The sequence below is a fragment of the Elephas maximus genome, chromosome 4 (assembly GCF_024166365.1).
Source record: "Elephas maximus indicus isolate mEleMax1 chromosome 4, mEleMax1 primary haplotype, whole genome shotgun sequence".
In the NCBI taxonomy this organism is placed as follows: Eukaryota; Metazoa; Chordata; class Mammalia; order Proboscidea; family Elephantidae; genus Elephas; species Elephas maximus.
Genome location: NC_064822.1, coordinates 151,812,681 through 151,833,715, shown reverse-complemented (window position 1 = coordinate 151,833,715; position 21,035 = coordinate 151,812,681). Strand labels below are relative to the sequence as shown.

The 21,035-nt window shown below is 34.3% G+C and overlaps 1 protein-coding gene across 2 annotated transcripts in view; it reads right to left on the bottom strand.

Moving 5' to 3' along the window:
- TMTC3 (transmembrane O-mannosyltransferase targeting cadherins 3) overlaps positions 1-21,035 on the bottom strand; it is a 62,018-nt gene that overhangs the window by 10,065 nt on the left and 30,918 nt on the right. For both annotated transcript variants that reach the window (XM_049884017.1, XM_049884016.1), the window contains 5 exons: positions 17,515-17,767; positions 14,411-14,559; positions 11,599-11,719; positions 10,011-10,122; positions 807-910 (listed from right to left, as the gene is read on the bottom strand). In XM_049884017.1, coding sequence (XP_049739974.1) covers positions 807-910; positions 10,011-10,122; positions 11,599-11,719; positions 14,411-14,559; positions 17,515-17,767 — 739 coding nt within the window. The remainder of the gene's footprint in view (positions 1-806; positions 911-10,010; positions 10,123-11,598; positions 11,720-14,410; positions 14,560-17,514; positions 17,768-21,035) is intronic.

Here is a 21,035-nt window from a genome sequence, read left to right as displayed (position 1 = left end):
GGTGAAGAGTAACACTGGCTGTGATGGCTAAGGTTATACGTCAACTTGGCTGGGCCATGACTCTCTGTTTGGCGGTTATATAATGATGTACTTAGGCAGTCCTATAATGAATGATGCTGTCATCTTCGATTTTGTGACCTGATGTAATCTTCCATTTTGTGATCTGATGTGAGCAGCAAATCAGTTGAAAAGGGAGTTTCCTTGGGGGTGTGGCTTGCATAATGCTGACTTTGATCTAACGAGCTGGTCTGTGGAACCTAACCATGTCATAAGTGAGCAATGGGTGTATTACTACAATTGAGAATACTGCAGCACATGGTAAACTACTTTTCCTGAGGATATCTTAAGGGCAGGATCAGATTTCGCAACTTTGATGCTGTATTATTATATTCAGTGAATTTCACAGTACTTGCGTCATAGTAACTGATGGACACAATATAGCTGATCCATCCACACATTTTATCACTTTTTTTTACTCATTTCTTATAGAAATGCTATTTAGTGTTTAGTATATATAAATTTATTCATTTAAAGTAATTTAACTCACAGATAACTTGTAATAAAAAATAAATTTTATACTTTAGTTTTTCAAATGAACTATAAAAACACAGGAAAAAAATTAATTAGGTGAGGTAGAAAAGTAAATGTAATCCTTTATAAAACTTTTAGGAATAGATGGTTCACTGGATACCTTACCTTTATATCAACAAATTAGAGAAAAGATGGAGAATTTCCATCTAGATAATTTTATTCAATATAGACAGCTAATAGGTATAGCACAACAGGAACAAATTATGACAACTTACTTGAGGCATCAGTGATTTAGCCATCATGTAAGACTCTTCAGCTTCTTTGGTTCTATTTAAATTTTTATAAGTTCTTCCTACATTCATGTGGGCACCAATATCATCTAAAATTTAAACAAAATCATTTGTTGGTAAATATACGAAATAGTATTCAATGTAACTTATCGAGGAGCCATGTTTCTAGAAACAAACACACTAGGCAAAAAATGCAAAAGCAGGAAACAGGTCCTACTTTCTCCTTAAAATTGCCTCTACCCAACTTGTTATAATTTATGACCAATGATAAACTAAAAAATTATTTAAATAAAGCACTACAGGGACAAAAAATAAACACATGACATAAAAAATAAACAAAAAGGAAAGACACCTATTTGAATAGATCCTTGAAGAGCTAAGACATGTGAGGAGGGGAGAGGTAACTGTGTTTTACTATACTATACTAAGGCTTGTTTCCATTTCCTTAATCTCAGGGCTTTTAGAACCCACTCAAAAAGCATGGCTCAATTCTACAAGTGAAAAGGATCATCGTGATTCCTAGAATTACTTCAAGCGTTATAACCAACATGTATGTACCCATTGTGAGACAGGTGCAAAGACACTGAAAAAACTGCTGTTAAAAAAAAAAAAATTGTGAATCTGGTTGGAATGAGAGTACACTGAATGAAATATCAGGATTCTATATTATTCTATATTAAGATGCAGCAGTGTATCTCTTTTAAATTATGATAAATTTCTATACAGCTTATTTAAAACTTTTAAAAAGATTATATTAATATTAGAATGTCAGGACCTTGTCTTATTTTATTATGCAGAAAACTGAATTCCCTGAAAATTCACTCAGTAACGAAGACCAGCAGTTTGAATAAGAAAGATATATGGGTTCACTGCACACTAGTTTTTAAAAAAGACACATTTCCCAGTAAATATTTCAAAGGCATAGAATAAAGATGGAAGGGAGAAGATCTTAGACAATTTTTACTCAACATGAATCTCTAACAGTCATGACATGGTTTCAAATTATGATTACTACTTGCCTGTGACACCGATGATTTTGCAATTGTGGAATAGTTCTCTGCCTGCAACTCCCAGGACACATAGGAGCCAAGCATATATTTCTTGGGCATTCCCCTAGGAGGAGAGTAACAGTCCTAAGATCTTGCCTCATTGTTTCAGGTTGGCAATTGTGTGCACTGCACAAAAACTGTCAGATGCAGTACAGGTTTGTTTAGAGAACTAAGGGACACGGTTGGGAGGAATGCGGTTGACTTTCTTCTTCCTAGATGTATTGCTGAGTCTTATGGAGCTAGGAGGGCATCAAGCCAAAAAAAAAAAAAAAAAGCTTAGAGTAGCCAGTCCCAATTTGGCTGTAAATCGGAATACCTGTGTAGCTTTTAGAAATGGAGACACCTTAGCTGTAACCCAGTTCTATCAAAACATATTCTTCCGGAATAGGATCTATAAAAATGTGTTTTTAAAAGCTTCAAAAACAATTTTCACACACAGCCAGGGTTGAAAATCATTGCCTTACCAAGTGCATATAAAAATACAGAGCAGACAACTTTACTCATACAGTTGAACTTTATATTATTTTTTGCATCAGATAAATCCATACCATTTGTTGTAGATGCAGAGATCAGAAAGTTACTTAGGAAAAACTAAAGATATATAGAACCTGAAAAAAATAATTGTATAGTGAGAATTTAATCTAAGGAAAAAATAAAGTCTGAATAAATGAAAGTGTAATTATGTCAGCTGAGTATTTAAAATGTTAACGGGAATCAGCCCCAACCAATCTTAGAGCAAGAAGAGGTTCTCTACTTAGATGAAAAAAAAAGAAAGATGAGGCAAATTACTGCCACTGGAATCAGTTCTTAGAATCCATGGCAAGGAGATACTATCATAAATGTAGACTTCAGACACTAGAATAAGGCAACCTTACTTTGATAGTAATCATACACCCTTTAGTGACAAAAGGGCTATGCAATAAAAAAGTAAAATGAAAGGCATCATTTCTAAGCAACTTCTTCGTAAGTTACAAAATTTTAAGATTTCAGCCATCAGTTACAAAGTTCTAAGATTTCAGAGGGGATAAGAAGGCATTACTTCTAAGGTAAATTTAAATTTGGAAAAAAAAAATAAAAAAAGGTAAGAAAAGCAGGCAAGATGCGAATGTCAATGACTGATGAAAGGGAACTTCAAAGAGCAAGTTCGCTTTTATGAGTACACTATCCAAACCAGCAGCAACATGAATCCAGCAGTGCGTCTTTTAATTCAATGTAACTGAGGAGTCCACAAATCTCAAATGGACCCCAATCTGTCAATGCCACTATGCTTCTCTAATCAACTCACTTTTCTAGAATCCTAGTTTAGTATTTCTTCTATTTCATTCCTTTTCTCTCAGTCCCTGGGTGGTGCAAACGGTTAAGTACTTGACTACCAGCTGAAAGGTTGGTGGTTCAAACCCACACCCAGAGGTGCCTCGGAAGCTGGGCCTAGTATCTGCTTCTGAAAGGTCACAGCCCTTGGAGCAGTCCTACTCTGCATGCACGGGGTCGTCATGAATTGCGAGTCTTTCTACAAGAGGGAATCAGCTCAAAGGCAACTAACAACATGGTAAGAAACAAAAGACTTTCTTAATAAAAACAAACAAAATGAAACTATGTTATCATTCCTTCCCTCTCCTCAAATTTCTAATACCTTACTTCTCATATCACAAGGGAAACAAGAAATCAGAAGAGAACATGTTTATTTTCTCATTGCCAAATCTATAGCCTATCTATATGAATACGTGCATGTGAACATATGTATAAATACTAACACAAATGTGCATGCACAAAAAAAAACCAAGCCCGTTGCTGTGGAGTCGATTCCAACTCAAAATAACCCTATGAAGCAGAGCAGAATTGCCCCACAGGGTTTCCAAGAGTGGCTGGTGGATTCAAACTGCCGACCTTTTGGTTAGCAGCTGAACACTTCATCACTGTGCCACCAGGGCTCCAGACACATATATTCTGCTTTCCCTCCTATTAAAATGCATGAGGTATACTTCCCCTCTTACCTAAGGACAACCAATACACTTGTTCACTGGATCCCATCCCCATTCCCAACTTACGAGCTTTGTTCATGCTATTAAACCATCTTTCCTGCAACCTATCTTCCTACTGTTCCAAATGTTTCCCAGTATAGCAAACCTCTTTGAAAATGTTGTTTATATTCTGTTTCTACTTTCTCAATTCTAAGTGATTCATGGTCAGAATTCAGGAAATCTGGAAACTTGTAAGTGGGGGGAGGATGCATTTTTGTTTTCACTGAACTCTACAAAAGTTAGAATGTCCTTCAATTAGAAATACAGGCATCAACTTCCATTAGTATTTCCTATCCACAACACTGTGCGTCAATTTATTTGAAAATATAGTTATAAACATATGGAAACTCCTAAGAATGCTTCAACAAATATTTTCATCCTGATGGTATCAAAGTTGAACTACAGTTCCACAATCCTTTTCTTATATAAACAGTTTCAAAGATTTGACGACTTGGCTAAAAATGAAGTCATTGATCTTAGGGCAAAACACCACCATCGCTACCACCGCCACCACAAGAAAACAAAAATTTAATATAATTAGGTTTTAAACCAAAAACCCTTGAAGAATTCTCGTGTTCCTTGAGAACACCCTACTCTTGCCTTGTAAAGGTGTTTATAGAAGCTGTAACTCCTTTTGCAAAAAAATTATCTCTGTGAATTGGGATTTCTTCTACACTCAAAACCACCAAAACAAACAAATCAAAATCAGAAGGTGGTTGTTTAATGTGACATGCATGTTGCCCGGTCAAAGACCACCACACAGCTTATATCCGTATTCCAGCTAAGCAACATGAGCCTTCACATACAATGCCTTTAAAAAAAAAAAAAAACTTAAAAATGTTAGGAATCCCTACACTATATGATCTTATGCTGTTCCATCTACAAGTGCCATCTTTAAATGTCATCACTACAAAATTTTTATCTCTAGTCCTGACTACTTCCATTAGCATGAGAATTATAAATCTCATCAGTATATCTAATGGGGACAAAACAGGACACTTTGATTCTCCTTTCTAACACCCCACTGAAAAACAAGACCAAATAAATAAACAGCACTGCCATGCACCTAGTTTTTCAGGACAGGAACCTTTATGCCTCATTTTTTCTCATATCTCAATCCAATCCATTGATATAATCTGTCAGGTGAACTTCTCGTGAGGAAAACAATATCTGGGATGGAAAATACATTGGATAGGAATAATGACAAATCAGACATTGTATAAGAAAAATCTAGTGGTTTCTAACAAACATTTAAGGAAGGAATTATACCAATTCTACACAAACTCTTCCAGAAAACTGAACAAGAGGTAATACTTTTCAAGTAATTAATTCTATGAGCTCAGCATTCATTGATACCAAAATTAGACAAAAACATCATAATACATGAAAACTCAAACTAATCTCCCTTATAAACCAAAAATCACTATCAGAAGTTTTGGAAATCAAATCCAACTATGTATAGTAAGGATAATACATCATGATCACATAGGTTTTACTGAGGGAAAGTAAGGTTAGTTTAACATTATAAAATCAACCATATTAACAGACTAAAAAATAAAAATCATAATTTTAATAGATACAGAAAAAGCATTTGACAAAATCCAGCATCTATTTGTGATAAAAACTCTGTGCAAACTAAGAATAGAAAGCAATGTCTCAACTTGATGAAGTGCAAAAACAAAAAACCTACAGGCATCAACATTCCTGTGAAAGACTGAATGGTGAAAAGACTGTATACTTGGTGAAAGGCTGAACACTTTCCCATTTAGATAACAAGTCAATCACTTTGATTCAACACTTTAATGAGGGTTCTGACAATGCAATATTATGAAAAAAAAAAAAAAAAAGGAAATAAAAGGAATCCATATATGAAAGGGGAAGTAAAACTGTCTTGTCTATATGGAAATTCTTATGGCACGTAGGGAAAAAAAGCTACTAAAACTATTGAGTTTAGCAATGCTGCAGGATACAAGATCAATATAAAAAATCAATTGTATTTATAAAACAGCAAAGGACAATTGAAATTTTAAAAATAAACATTAAATATAATATCAAAGATAAGAAATAATTAGAAATAAATCTGAAAAAAAAAGACGTGCAAGATCTGCACACTGAAAACTACAAAACACTGCTGAGAGAAAAGAAAGAATACCTAAACAAAAAGAAAGACATACCACATTTATGGATCAGAAGACTCAATATTGTTAAGAACCCAATTCTCTCCAAACTGATCTCTGTATTCAATGTAATCCCAATCAAAAATTCCAGAATTTTTTGTAGAAGTTCATATACTGATTTAAAAAATTTAAATGGAAATGTAAAGGCCTAGAATAGCTAAAACAACTTTTATAAAAAAAAGAATAAATTTGAAGGTTTTACATTACCTAAATTCAAGACTTTTTACAAACCTAAAGTAATCAAAAACATGTACTACGAGTGTCATAAGAGATAAACAAATCAAAAGAACAGATTAGCGTCCAGAAATAGACCCATACACATATGGTAAATTGATTTTTGACAAAGGTACCAAGGTAATTCAGTGGAGAAGGATATTCAACCAATGGTGCTAGAACTGTGAGATTCCCACACATAAAAAAATGAACTGTGATCCATAATTTGTACCATATCCAAATGGAAATGTAGCTAAATTTAAAACTATAAAACTTCCAGGAGAACGATAAGAGAAAGTCCTTGTGACCTTAGGTCAGGCAAAGATTTCTTACATATGACACAAGTACAATCCATAAAAGAAAAATATTGATGAATTGGACGTCCTCAGAACTAGGAACTCCTGCTCTTGAAAAGACACTGAAGGAGAATAAAAAGACAGGCTGGGAAAAAATACTTTCAAATAACATTTCTTACAAAAAACTTGTATCTAAAATATAAAAAGAACTTTCAAAACTCCATAATAATAATAATAAACTGCAAAAAGACAATGATCAGACAATTTACCAAAGAAGAAATATGGATGGCAAATAAGCACATGAAAAGATGCTCCATATCACTATTCATTATAGAAATATGAATTAAAAACACAATGATATACCCTACATATCTATTAGAATGTCTACAGTTAAAAAGTCTGACCATAGTAAGTGTTGGTCACCACTTGAAGGAAAAAAAAAGGTAAATCATGTCTTCAAGGCAAAGCCATATTTCAATAAGAGAAAAAAGGTGAAGGGAAAGATCTAGAAATATAACTGACAGTGTGACCTTATAATTTTATCTCCACAGCCTTTCAAGTAGTTCAGTTTTTCTTAGAACGTCGGGTATATGTCCTGTTTCCTCTCCTCCTCCCTTTCCCATCCATCCTCTACCATAACCTAGGCATCTTTTACAACCTATCTCACGTGCTTCCTCTCCTAAAAAAGTTTCCTATTTTTCTTAAAGTCACTCAGCTGTGTGTCTTAGGTCACTGAGCTATCATCAGCTATCCCTCTTAGTTGCATTCACCCACCTCTAGCTTCCTGTCACTGTCCAACGTCACTTTTGTTGAAATTCTCAATGATTTCAAAATCCAAACAGTTGAATCTTCCTTGGCCTTGATGTCCTTTCTTTCAATGACACCCACCTCCACCCCCACCTTAACTACTTAGTTCAATGGTCATAGTCATACCTACCAGAAAAGTATGGGGCTGTGTCTTCCAACCCAACGGTATTTAGAAATGTGTACGGGTACTTTCTGGTTGTCACTCTGAATCAAAAATAATGATGGTATTTGGTGGGTATCCTGCAATATGGTTCTGCACGCCCAAAATGCCAATCACAATTTTAATGGAAAATAACTGCTATAAAACACTCTATTCAGACACCAAAAATTCCTCAGACTTACTGATCCTATTGCCTTTGTGCCATCATTCACCTCCCTCACATTCCTTCTTACCCAGCTTAAATTCTGTGTCTCATCATAATCACTCTCCTATCCCTGTCTTGCTTAGTAATACATACCTGACAAAATCCTAATTCTGGCTAATCAAATTCTCCATGCCTGACCATCACAACTCAAAGTAGCAGAGAAAAATATACAACGATGTCACTGGTCTCATTTTATATGAAGTATTTCTAACCACTATGAGTCAGAATCAACTTGACGGCATGCAACACCACAACCACCTCATGTAGGAGTCATTGGGTGGCACAAATGGTTAATGAGCTCACTGGTTATTGAAAAGTTGGTGGTTCAAGTCTACTCAGAGGCATCTCAGAAGAAAGGCCTGGCAATATACTTCCAAAAATCAGCCCCTGAAAGCCCTGTGGAACACAGTTCTACTCTGACACACATGGGGTCTCCATGAGTCAAATCAACTCTACTGCAACTGGTATTGGTAACCTTGAATAGGGTGTTAGAGCTGCCTGGCAACTTACTACGTTTTCCTATACTTTTATAGTTTCCTAAATCTTTACTTTTCAAAGTGTAATCTGTAAACTAGCACCACCTGAAAGCTTATTAGAAATGCAGAATCTCAGATGCTACCCTAAACCTAAATCAGAATAATAAGATTTCCAGGTTATTCATATGCCATTTCACACCCTCTCCTCAAAACAAGTGGATACTGTGTGGTTTAAAGTCAGGAAAGCTGTGCATCAGGGCTGTATCCTTTCACCATACCTATTCAATCCTTACGCTGAGCAAATAATCCGAGAAGCTAGACTACATGAAGAACGTAGCATCAGGATTGGAGGAAGACTCATTAACAACTTGCGATACGCTGATGACACAACCTTGCTTGCTGAAAGTGAAGAGGACTAGATGAAGATCAAAGACTACAGGTTTTGGTACAGATTACACCTCAACATAAAGAAAAGACAACAATCCTTACAACTGGCCCAATAGGCAACATCATGATAAACAGAGAAAACACTGACGTTGTCAAGGATTTCATTTTGTTTAGATCCACAATGTCCATGGGCAAATTTGCTGCAAAGACCTTTTGAAAGTGTTAAAAAGCAAAGATGCCACATTGAAGACTAAAGTACACCTGACCCAAGCCATGGCATTTTCAATCACCTCATATGCATGTGCAAGCTGAACAAAGAATAAGGAAGATCGAAGAAGAACTGATATCTTTGAATAAAGGTGTGGGCAAAGAATACGGAATATACCTTGGACTGCCAGAAAGAATGAACAAATCTGTCTTGGAAGAAGTATAGCCAGAATGCTCCTCAGAAGCAAGGGTGGTGAGACTTCACCTCACATACTTTGGACATGTTACTAGGAGGGATCAGTCCCTACTTGGTAAAGTGGAGAATCAGTGAAAAAGAGGAAGACCCTCAGTGAGATGGGCTGACATAGTGGCTTCAACAATGGGCTCAAACATAGCAACGATTGTGAGGATGGCCCAGGGCCAGGCTTTGTTCTGTTGTACATAGGGTCTCTCTGAGTCTTGATGGCACCTAACAATAAATACAGCCCCTTCTTAGATCTCCAACATTCTCTTCATTCTCTACTGGTGACTTTGCTTTCTATTGCAGTGAGAAAACAGAAGCAAACAGAGGTAACTTCCAGAAGCTTCCTCCATGTCACCTACTCACCTGCCTATATTTATGTTCATATGCTCTCTTCCCTGTTATCACAGGTTAACTATCAGTTCTATTATCAAATGAAGTCCTTGCCCTATTCACCAGATGCTATTTCCTCTCATCTATTCAATAATCTATTGATCTAGTAATTCGACCTCCCTCCCCTACCCTTACACTATTACATTTTCCTAACTTTATTGGATTAGGCTCATCAGCCTACATGTTTTCTTTCTCCCACCTTAAAAACAAACAAATCCCTCTCTTGACACTATACCCACCACTCCCACCACTTCTTATCAACATCCCTTAAAACAGTTTTCCATACTAATTGTCTCCAATTATTCTTCCCCCACTGTCTTAAGCTCATGCCTTTCTTTTGCAGCCATTGCTCCACCAAAGCTGCTCATCAGTTTCACCCAACAACTTTACTGTGTTTAATTCCTTAAATGTCTGATGAGTGGTTCTGAGCAGATTATAAAATTTCAAAATAAGCCAGCATTTAACCTTGTTGTATTCATATCAGCTGGAATAAAACCTGAAAATAAATGTAAAGAAAGTAAATTATTCAAATAGTTTTACTAATTAATAATGCTTACCTGGCTGAACATGTGTAGCCTGTAAGAAGTATTTTAAAGCTCGCTCAAAGTTCTTTTCATTTTCCAAGGCATGACCCACATTATTCCACAATTTGGCATTGTTTTTATTTACCTTAAATAAATAAGTTCAGATAAAATTAAATTACAACAACAAAAAAAAGACTTCAGGTCACAGATATTTGGTACACTATCAGAAATGAGGTATTCCATGGAGATGTCCCTGGGGATGAGGAAAGAGCCAAATGAAGACTGTTTCACCAAATTTATTTACCTCTACCCATCAGTATCAAACATATTAAAACCACAGCAGTTTTCATTACGTGCACATGTGTGCTTTATAGAGTTTTACTAAAATTTGAATTTAATCAAAGGATAATGCTACTTAAACACGCCCGCTCTACTATTCATGTTCCTTTGAGAGAGACGATACTGCAGTGACTATTTTTAGGCTTGATATTTAAAGCTATTTATGCTGTCTATTATGGTAATGTGAACTCTGGGGTTAAAGCTCTGAGACAATCTATGCTTTGAGAGTTCACAGATGGGCATGGTGTTCCTGCAGGTGGAAGACGGAACTTAGTTGCAATAGTTGGGGCTATGGTTTCAACCACTGTCCTGGGGGTGAAGACAAGCAGAAGTTCTGAAAGTTATGGGGCTGCAATGGCAACACAGGAGCCTGAATTAATAAATATAGCAATGAGGTCCTATTTGTTTGCAGACGTCTGAGCTGGTGGAGGGGGTGGAGTTACAGATTGGTGTAAGAGGAGAATCATTCCATCTAAGCAGATATCATATCAAAAAGTCATACAGACAACTGGAACAAGGCAGCAATCCCATAAAGCTAGGTAATGAAGAATACAGAAATAGTTAAAAAGAAATAAGCATCTTGAGATTTAAAGGGGGCACAGGTAAGGGAGAACTTAAAAAAAAAAAATCTCTGCTGACAAAACCTTTTAAAAAACAAATTTTATGATTTTTTAAAAAGCCTTACTCCTATTTATGTTGTTCACTCTATACCAACATTATACCATTCCTTTCTGCCCGTCCCTACCCTTCCTATACAATTGTAACCACTGGTTATCTTTCACACAGCAGGGTGTATTTGTTGCTATGTATTTTATTTTACTGAAACTAAGATGCTGTCGATTAAAACACTATTATTTCATGTACCATTAAGAAAGAAATAAGGTCACTAATTCATTGTAGGATGCCTCTCACTGTAAGACTTACTCTGATATTGGAGATGTTAAAAGGTGAAAAAAATGTGACTCTTAAGAACCAACAAAATATAGTACACTCTTAAGAATCAATGAAATATTCTGACTTAACATTTTATCATTTGGGCTTCTAACAACTAGAGAATGCAGGCAGTTATTCATATATGCTTTGGACATACAGCTAAGGTTACTATTGAGAGCATTTGGGTCATGGCATATATGATATAAAGAACAAATAATTTTCATTAATCTTTCAGTGAAGTACTTAATATTATTAAATGTCTAATTAAAAGTAAAGTTAAAACAGCTTAGCCATAGCTATAAGAAATCATTGCTAATATACTTTCCTGTCATTCTGAAAAATACTTTACCTTCAAAGCTGACATAAACAAAGTATATTCAGACTCCCAATCCCAATTTCTGTGGAGTGTTTTTAAGGCATGAGTGAATATCACCATAGACAGACAAACCCAGGATAGCTTTTTTAATACACTGTTTAAAAGAAAAAAGCAAAACAAGAACACATTGTCTATATCACCAAAATCATTCTACCTTTTAGAACAGAGGTTAAGACGTATGATCAAGTTCCTAAATATCACGTTTGAATTCATTTGAAAGAATAGGAATAATGCCAATGATCATCCCATCTTTAGAGGGAAAGGCACCCAAAGAATCAAATATTATGAATATTACCTTCCAATTCAGTCTTTCAAAATCTAAACATACAGAACTACATTATATATTCTAATATTTGCCCCCATTTTAAAAGCTCTGTTTGTATTTAATGACACAAAATTGATACAACCAGTTATTACTTGTGATTTTTTTAACAGTCCTTTGTGTCACCACCTATAACGTGAGTGTTCTACCTTGAGTTCACAACAATGTGTACTGCAGCAATTAAAAATGTTGAAACAAAAATTAAGCTGAATTTAAATTAAGTTCCATAATTGTGCAGAGATGTATCACTACATAGTTCAAGTTAACGTTGGGTTTCATTAGGCTAAACTGTAATTTACATCTTCACATTCACTCTCTGAAGATTTGTTCTGCATATAAAATTAAATATAACTGAAGAAGGCACAAAACAGGGTGAAAAAAAACCTTGAATTGTATTGTCACATAGGTGCATTTGAAAGTGTCAACCTTACTACTCGCTATCTCTGTATTTAAAAATGTTTTTGCTTAAATTTTTTTAATACCTTAGCGAGTTTCATTTCATAATTCCAGTATTGAATACTCAAGCACATTAAGTAACACCTAAAAAGCTCAAAGTACTGCATCTTATTTTAGATTTCTAATAATAAAAAAAGACAAAAACTAGAGAATTATCAAATATTAATTCAGTGGTTCTGTACTTACACTTTCGACATGAAGGATTACGATAAAATTAGGAAACCACCGTCATACCTCCCTCCGTGCACACAGAAAACATGGTGCCAAATATCCCCTTCTTTACAAGACCACAGGTAGTTCTGACCAGTGAAATTTGGAACATACTGGCTTTTAATAACCATCAGACTTTCTTTCTTACTGGCTACGTTTAGTAGCTATCAGAGATCAACATCGGCCAGATTGATTAGGAGCAACATTACGTATAAAGTTTGCTTAAAATTTATATCACAGATTATCATGACATCTTGGAATAATTTTACATGTTAAACATCAGTGTAAAATTAACTCTTTAAAAAATAGATGCAAATTACTTGTACAGTTTTAGGCTAATTGTTTGGGATTCAATTCCTCACCTTTAAAAGGATGATTATACTCAAATAATTTCTATGATCTCATTTAGTACTAACGTTCTGAGTCTATGCTTTTGCCTCTATAGCACAGTTCAATTAATTTCATTAGACAGATCCATTTAACCTGAAGAGAGAGCAGGGATCAGAGTGAGCAGGGACATGGGAAACAGTCAGATGTAAATGTGAACCAAGACTCTGCTATTTACTGGTTGTGAGATCTTGGGTAATCAGTTAATCTTTTTGAGCTTCTACTTTCTAATCTACAAAATAGTTAAGGGGTGTGCAGATCAAATGAGACAACAATTTTAAAGGGTCTATCATGGTGTCTGGCACATGGTCAAAACCAAAATCAAACTCGTTGCTGTCGATTCTGGCATGGTAGGCACTCAAAAAGGTAGCCATTATAATTGGATATATGGGTAGGAGCTAAGAGAAAAGGGCTGGTAGATGGTGATGGACAAAGTGGATGTGCATGAGATCATCTAGGGAGAATGTACAGTCTGAGAAAAGTGGCTATAAAAAAAACCCTAAGAAACATCAATATTTAAAAAGCAGATATGACAAGAAGAATCTAAGAAGCAACTGAAAAGAACAGATGTGGAAGAGAACTAGAAGAGAGAATTTTTACAGATGCCAAGGAAATACATTGTGAAAGAAAGCAATTATTGGATTTCGCTACTGGGAGACAATCTATTACATTTATCAGTGGAGTGATATAGACAGAAGTCAGAATTCAGAGGGTTGGAGTAACTGTAAAGTGAGAAGAGACAAATTGCTCTTTCAAGTTACAAATCTAAATTTAATACTATTACATTAGTATTACTTAACTACTAAAACTTTGATTTCATAATTTTAGTGCTTCAGCACATATTTACAATGAGATAATATCTATCACTATTAGTCTGTAAATGTACATACAGTGTGACCACTCTCCCCGTTATTTTAAGAAAACTGGGACGTGATTAGGATGAAGATAATGATGATGCTAATAAGAAATTATGAATTGCTTACTGTGTGCGTTTTACACAGTATTGACTTGAACACTTTAAAGTTTTTTAAAAAATTAATAATTAATTTTACATATATTAATGCAATTATGGTTTGCTTAAGTAAGAAGAGTACATCTTAGTTCACTGCATATGAAAGTGGTAGTGCTCAAATGTGGCTCTAGGCTCAAAAATATTCTTGTTTTCATCTGGGTCTGATTCGAAGTTTGTTATGTCTCAGGCTGTAAAACAAAATTACAAATACGGAGTAGAACACAGGATGAGGCAGGTGCCATGGAACTTCCCTAACTTGAACTGCAGACAAATATCAAGATGAAAAACAATATAAATAATGACCTATAAAATGACATCAAATAGACAGAATTAAAATACTAGAATGCATCGTACTTAATTCTATAGTTTGTAGGCATTAAATGAACATTTTAATTCACCTTTTGTTTGATATTTTCTGCCATCCATGGGCTACCAAAATACAGAACCCCATGCTAGGAACATATAATACTCGCTCAGCAACAACAAATCCAACAGGAAAAAAAAGGTTTGATGCAGGAATAAATGGTAGCACCATTAAACAAAGTGCCTAGAAGGAAAAGACAATACATTAAAAAATATATATGGACACTTAACACTCAAATTCAAATACTTGCTATTTCTTTGGCATTTGAGTAATGCACTGTGGATCATTTTTTAATACTAGTTTAAACATAAAAGAGTACAAGATGGTACTAAGAAATAGCAGGGTGTACACAAGCAAGGTAAGATGGAAGTTTTCTTAGATGCTACAGCTTATAAATTCGAGAATACTCATGGGCTTTCTTTGAAAAAAAGATTCCCGGGGTGCTTAGAAATTATTTCTACTTGAAATTAAAATAGAGCCATTTTAAATTTGAAAACCATAATTAGCTATGTGTGACTGGTTTTCTGTGAGGAATACACTTGCATAGTCAAATATAAAAATGGTAAATATTTACACCTTTAATCAAAGCTTAGATCACAAAGGCTCATCCAATTAAATAAGAAAGTAGATGTATCTTTTGAAACTATAACATGACACTGATGATTTTTTACATATCTGACTTATATGTATGTATTAAAAATAAATTGATAGAAAGATATTCAAAGGTTTTCCAAAAAAACTACAAAGGTTGACAAACAGCCAGTTTTTACAGCTTTACAACTACATGTAACCACATATTAGCAATCAAAGGAATGGAATAAGGTATGGTTCACACAAGACAGCAGGCTACTGCCTCTGACCTTAGCATTACTTTGAATAATATTCTGATGAGTCACATATATTTTACTAGAGGTTTATTAGTGTATGTATAAAAATAAAACTGTCTCAAGTCAATAGTCTGTTATTCTAGGAAGATTTCTAAAGTTATAATACTGGAAACTGAAGAAAAATAAAACCTCAAAAAGGCTTATATTTCTTGGCATTTTGAAAATGGGATGGCATATGGTTTCCACATATAAAGCCATTACAAAAGCTCTCGCACAAATAACCTGTGGAAGGAAATAACTTTGGTCGTCATTAGGACATCTGTTTCAATGAACACCTGCTTCCACATTTTGTTACTCTGGTTTGTTCTACAGAATTTAACTGAATAAATACATCGATTGTTTAGCTCAGAAGTTTGAGACTCTTCTAATGGGTTGAAGGGAAAGTTTTTTTTCTTCATCATTGTTTATCAGGGAATTATGGATGTAGAGATACATAGATACTGTAAAGAATTCTTTCTCCACGAAAGTTTTATAATTTCTGATCGCCAACGAAACAATACTGAATCTGAGGAAAAGCACCATATTATACCAATTTACATCTGGTTTAGTGAGTTTTTTTAATCAAAATGTAAAATGTTTATTTTTAATCAAAAGATAAAATGATATAATTCACTTTCAATTTCTCTGAAATGCTGATAAAAATAAACAGCTAGCTATGAAACAGATAAAGAGAGGTTACTAAATGTTCTTTTTAAATTCATAGCTACCCTAAACCAATTTCATTTAAGGAATTAAACAAGTTAAACTCTCAGGAAAAAACTACTGGTTCTGGAACAAGGAATGTCCTCAATGATTAATTTACTCAGAAGTTCTAACATGTTCTCTATTAATGTAGGCCAAGTGAATTAACTATGACTAACTTAGAATCTTCTTCTTCCAGTAAACTCTCTTTAAAAAAGATGGTAGTGGAAAGAAGCAAAGGATTTGGACATAAATCTTTTACTTCTTACTTGCTAGGTAACAAAAGGTAAACTATTTAATCATCCTGAGACTCAATTTATCAAGAAAATGGGAATAATAACTACTTACTTTACGGTGTTGAGATATATATCCCATCTTTTATCAGTAAGTGTTTAACATACTACATGGTATTTGGAACTTGTTCCTTTGTTCTACTTACCCCTTCCAGAGAACTTTAAAATACCACCATAAAAAGACAGCATGCTTATTAGGACTACACTTAAAGCAGGATTATGCTCAATGTCAAAATTGTTCTTTTACATGTAAATCATACATCATTTACACAAATTTTTTTCATTGGCAATATTCTTTATTTCATTTTTCATCCAGATTACATTATATAAACCACTATTTTATTTATCAAAATTTTAAATTCCTCTATCCTGCTTTTTTAACTGCTCTTTTTGCAGAACCCCACTTCAGGAGGTACTCTACCATTTATTTGCTCTTTCTATATACACTAATGGAAGACACAAGGAGACAGACTTTAGAAAAACAACAACAAAAAGATTTCTCAAATAATTGGAGTTCTGTGACTATAGTTAAGAGCTACGGCATGAAGTAATGAAAATCTAGGTAATGAGAATTGAAGCACTACATGCTTCTAGCTGTATATCTTATATGACATTCCTCTTGGTGTCAGGAAAACAAAAAAGTATACAATATGGTCCTTCCTTCAAAAAGTGTATAATTTATTGCGTGAAGGTAAGAAACATAAGAAAACAAACCAAAAAGGGATTCTTCATGATTTCAGAGCTCCAATCAAATTAGGAAAATTCATGTTGTAGTTGTTAGGTACATCAAGTCGGTTCCTACTCATAGTGATCCCAGGTACAAAAGAACCAAACACTGCCTGGTCTTGTGGTGTCCTCACAATCATTGTTAGGCTTGAACCCACTGCTGCAGCCACCGTGCCAATTCATCTCATTGAGGGTCTTCCTCTTTTTCGCTGGCCCTTTACTTTACCAAGCATAATGTCCCCTTCGCGTCTGTCAGTTTGTCGTACTGTGGGGGCTTGCGTGTTGCTGTGATGCTGGAAGCTATGCCACTGGTATTCAAATACCAGCAGGGAAATTCATAATCAGTGTTTATTTTACGTTCTGAACATATCATGTAAAATTACGCCTGCAAATTATATTCTGATGTATAATTTTAGGATAACTTAAAGTAAGTTCATAAATTGAGCAGATGCAGAGCGAAAGACATTGCCTTTAAAAAGATGTTTTTTATGAATTAAAGATAGTCTCTTACTGAATGTAGTAACACCTGAAAAGTTAAGAAAGTTTCTTACCATTAAAACAGCCTTAGAAGAATCACCAGGGTATCGCAGACTGAATACTCCCAAAGCTCCCAAAAAACAAAAGAAAGTAAACGTGGCAAGATTTCGAATATCCAGAAATGACTCTATAAGTGGTATTGTTCCCATTGTCCAATCACAGCAGAGCTCTGAAGGATTTAAAAGAAGCCAAGCATTCACAGGAAGAAGGTAGTTAAAAGTTAGTTGCCTTGAAGGAGTTGGGCTTACAGCAGCTGGGTTATCAAATCTGTATAAAGGATGAAAAACAGTTCTTTAAAATAAAACATTTTAACCACAAAACCAATACATAACATATACACATAAAATACTGAAAAATAATAAAAGAAATATTTTATATGTAATTTTATCAGATGACATAAATTTTTTTTTATGGATGCTTCAGACTCTTGCCAGAGTTCAAACTGTCTAACCACTATAAAAAGTCTAGCAGACAGAAGTGATATTTATAAAGGACTGCTTGAACAGCAAGCAAGTCATCTATTTCTCTAGTTTATTATTAGAACAATTCAGACATGTATACTATAATAAAATTATGGCACTGTAGAAGTACTTTCATTAAATTGTGATCTGATCAATAACAAAAAGTTTTACAAGGTTTATTATCACATGTGTCGTATGGATGCTTTTGAGAACACTCATCAATGGTTTCATACAAAAGACATTTCTTTAATACCTAACTGCTAATAAAAGTTATGCTTCCTAGAAAGAATTACTATGCTTTCCTTCTCTCACGGACAGGAAAAACCATATCACCTAGGAGCTTTCCCCTTCTTTACTTTGACCACTAGAAAGCTTATATACAGACCTATGTAACATTTTATTTGGGTTCTACTTTTTTTCCTAATTTATCCTAGTTTACATTTCTCTAGACCATGATATATTAAACTGTATATATTTTATTAATTTAGTCTATTTCCTGAAAACAAAGTCAAGTCATTTTTAAAACACTTAAAGTATTTCAAATAAATAGCTTCAGATTTTTATTTCTTCAATCTACATTCTAAAATTTTATTGGCTAGATTGATAGTCCTTTAAAAACCTGATTTTTCATTTTAAAATGAACAACTCCATGAATACCAGCCTCTACTACTTCTTTTACTTTTCCTTCTTCAAAACATCAAATGGTTGAGAAAAAGTAAAAACTATTTGAATAAATAATACCATTTTGAAAGCTTTCATATTTGAATCTCTAAATATATACATAAATAAATCTCAAGAGTCAGGACTCAAATTCTCAAAATCACCAGAACTGAATACAATGCTCTTTTTTTCCTGTAATCCATTACTCAGAGTTCAATTTTTATAAGAGTTTATTTAGGATCGCTGATTCAATAACTCAACTGTAGAGAAAGAGTTGGCTTTATATAATTATTTTTACATACCCATATTGATCATTACCCATATTTATTATAATGCTCACAAAAGTCAAGCGATATAATCAACTTCGCAGGGCAATCTAATAGAATAAAATTATATATACATAATACACATACTGTGTGTGTGGGCCTGTGTGTGTGTATGTCACCGTTAGCTGCCACTGAGCAGGCCCATGATTGATTTTTTGGAAGCAGATCATAAATCCTTTCACACACGCACATAAACACCTTAAAAAATGATTACCATACTTTTATGCAGACAATGCGTGCCTTCTACGTTTGCCTACTGCGCCCTCCCATGCGAGATATTTTTGTAAGGATGCTATGCTAATTTTTTTACAGCACCATGTAAAAAAAAAAATTGTGTAAAAGTATGGTATATTTTGGAAAAAAACATGTGGAAAATGTGTAACACGTACCATACACGACAATGTATATATGCAATTTCTGGTACAAATGCAAAGAAAATGTCAATTATAACTGTTTTCAATAATTCTAAGGAAGAAATAGAACTGTTATGAATAAGAAGTTGAAGGCAGAATAAGAAAGTTACAAGAAGACAGACCAGAAAAACAATAACGAAGACTTTTCAAATAACCTGTCCACATATACATAACACAAAACAAAAACACACCTATAAACCATATTTTCAGACTGTAGAAATGAAGATGGAGGATAACTGATTAAAAATTATCTAAGAGAAATGATAGAATAAAAACACTGAAACTGAAAGAAGAGGGCAATAAAAAGTATATACCTATGATTCAATCTATTTTCCATATTTTAACACCTGTATGAGTTTTTCAGTTTAGAATGACAAGACTCAGAGGTAAAAATTCATAGAATTGAAAAGTAATTAAAGAAAAAAAATTGTTATTAAGGATAGCTGTGTGAAAATGTCACACACACACACACACACACAAACACAAAATGTTAGACTTAGAAAATTATCTGAATAAAATTTATTCTAATCAGAGACAGCAATGCACTATCATGGACAGCAACATGAACTACATTCTGGCCTTTTGTTAAAAAAGAGTCCCTGCAAGTGATGCCAGTCACTTACACCTAGCTCTACGTTAAATACTGCCCATGGTCACTTAGAGCTCTACACTAAATACTGTCCGTGGTTCTGCAAAGCTTAAAAGCAAGACTTGAAAAGATGAAACTGTTTCCAAGTAACTTAACTGCATGCCAGAACACAGCTAAAATACTTAAAGGCGTATATCATACTAAATTCACATCTGGCACCCAGTAAAAAATGATCAGGTACGTAAAGAAGCAGGAAATACAATCCATAATGAGGAGAAAATTTATTCAATCTAAACTGACCAAAAAAATGACAGATGATAGAATCAGTAGGCAAGAACATTAAAGGTGTTATAACCATATTCCACATGTTCAAGATGTTTTTTAAAAAAAAAAAGACTAAACATATCAAGTAGAGACACAGAAGACATAAAAACATCAGAATTGAACTTCTTGAGATGAAAACTACAACATCTGAGATGAAAAATAACTAGATGGAATTAAGGGCATATTAGACATGGCAGATAAAGATTACTGAAATTCAAGCACAGCAATATAAACTATACAAAACGAAAAGAGGGAGAAAACACACTGGAAAAAAAATGAATGTGGCATCAGTGGGGCAACTTCAAGAGGCCTAGTATATTTGCAAAGGGAATACCTGAAGATAACGAGAGAAGGAACAGAAAAAACATCTGAAGAAGTAAATTCTCTGATATTTATGTAAAGTATAAACCTACAAGCAGCTCAATTAACCTAAACACAAAAAACATGAAGAATGCTGTTTGAGCACAAATTGCTTAAAACCAGTGATAAAGAGAAAATATAAGAAGGCATAAAAAAAGATAGATTCCATATAAAACCATAAAGATAAGGATGACAGAAGATTTCTTGTTGAAAACAATGCAAGCCAGGAGACAGGAGAGCAACATCTTTAGAGTAGTGAATGGAAAACCATCGATGTAGAACTATATAAAACCAAACCAAACCCAGTGCCGTCGAGTCAATTCCGACTCATTGCGACCCTATAGGACAGGGTAGAACTGCCCCATAGAGTTTCCAAGGAGCGCCTGGCAGATTTGAACTGCC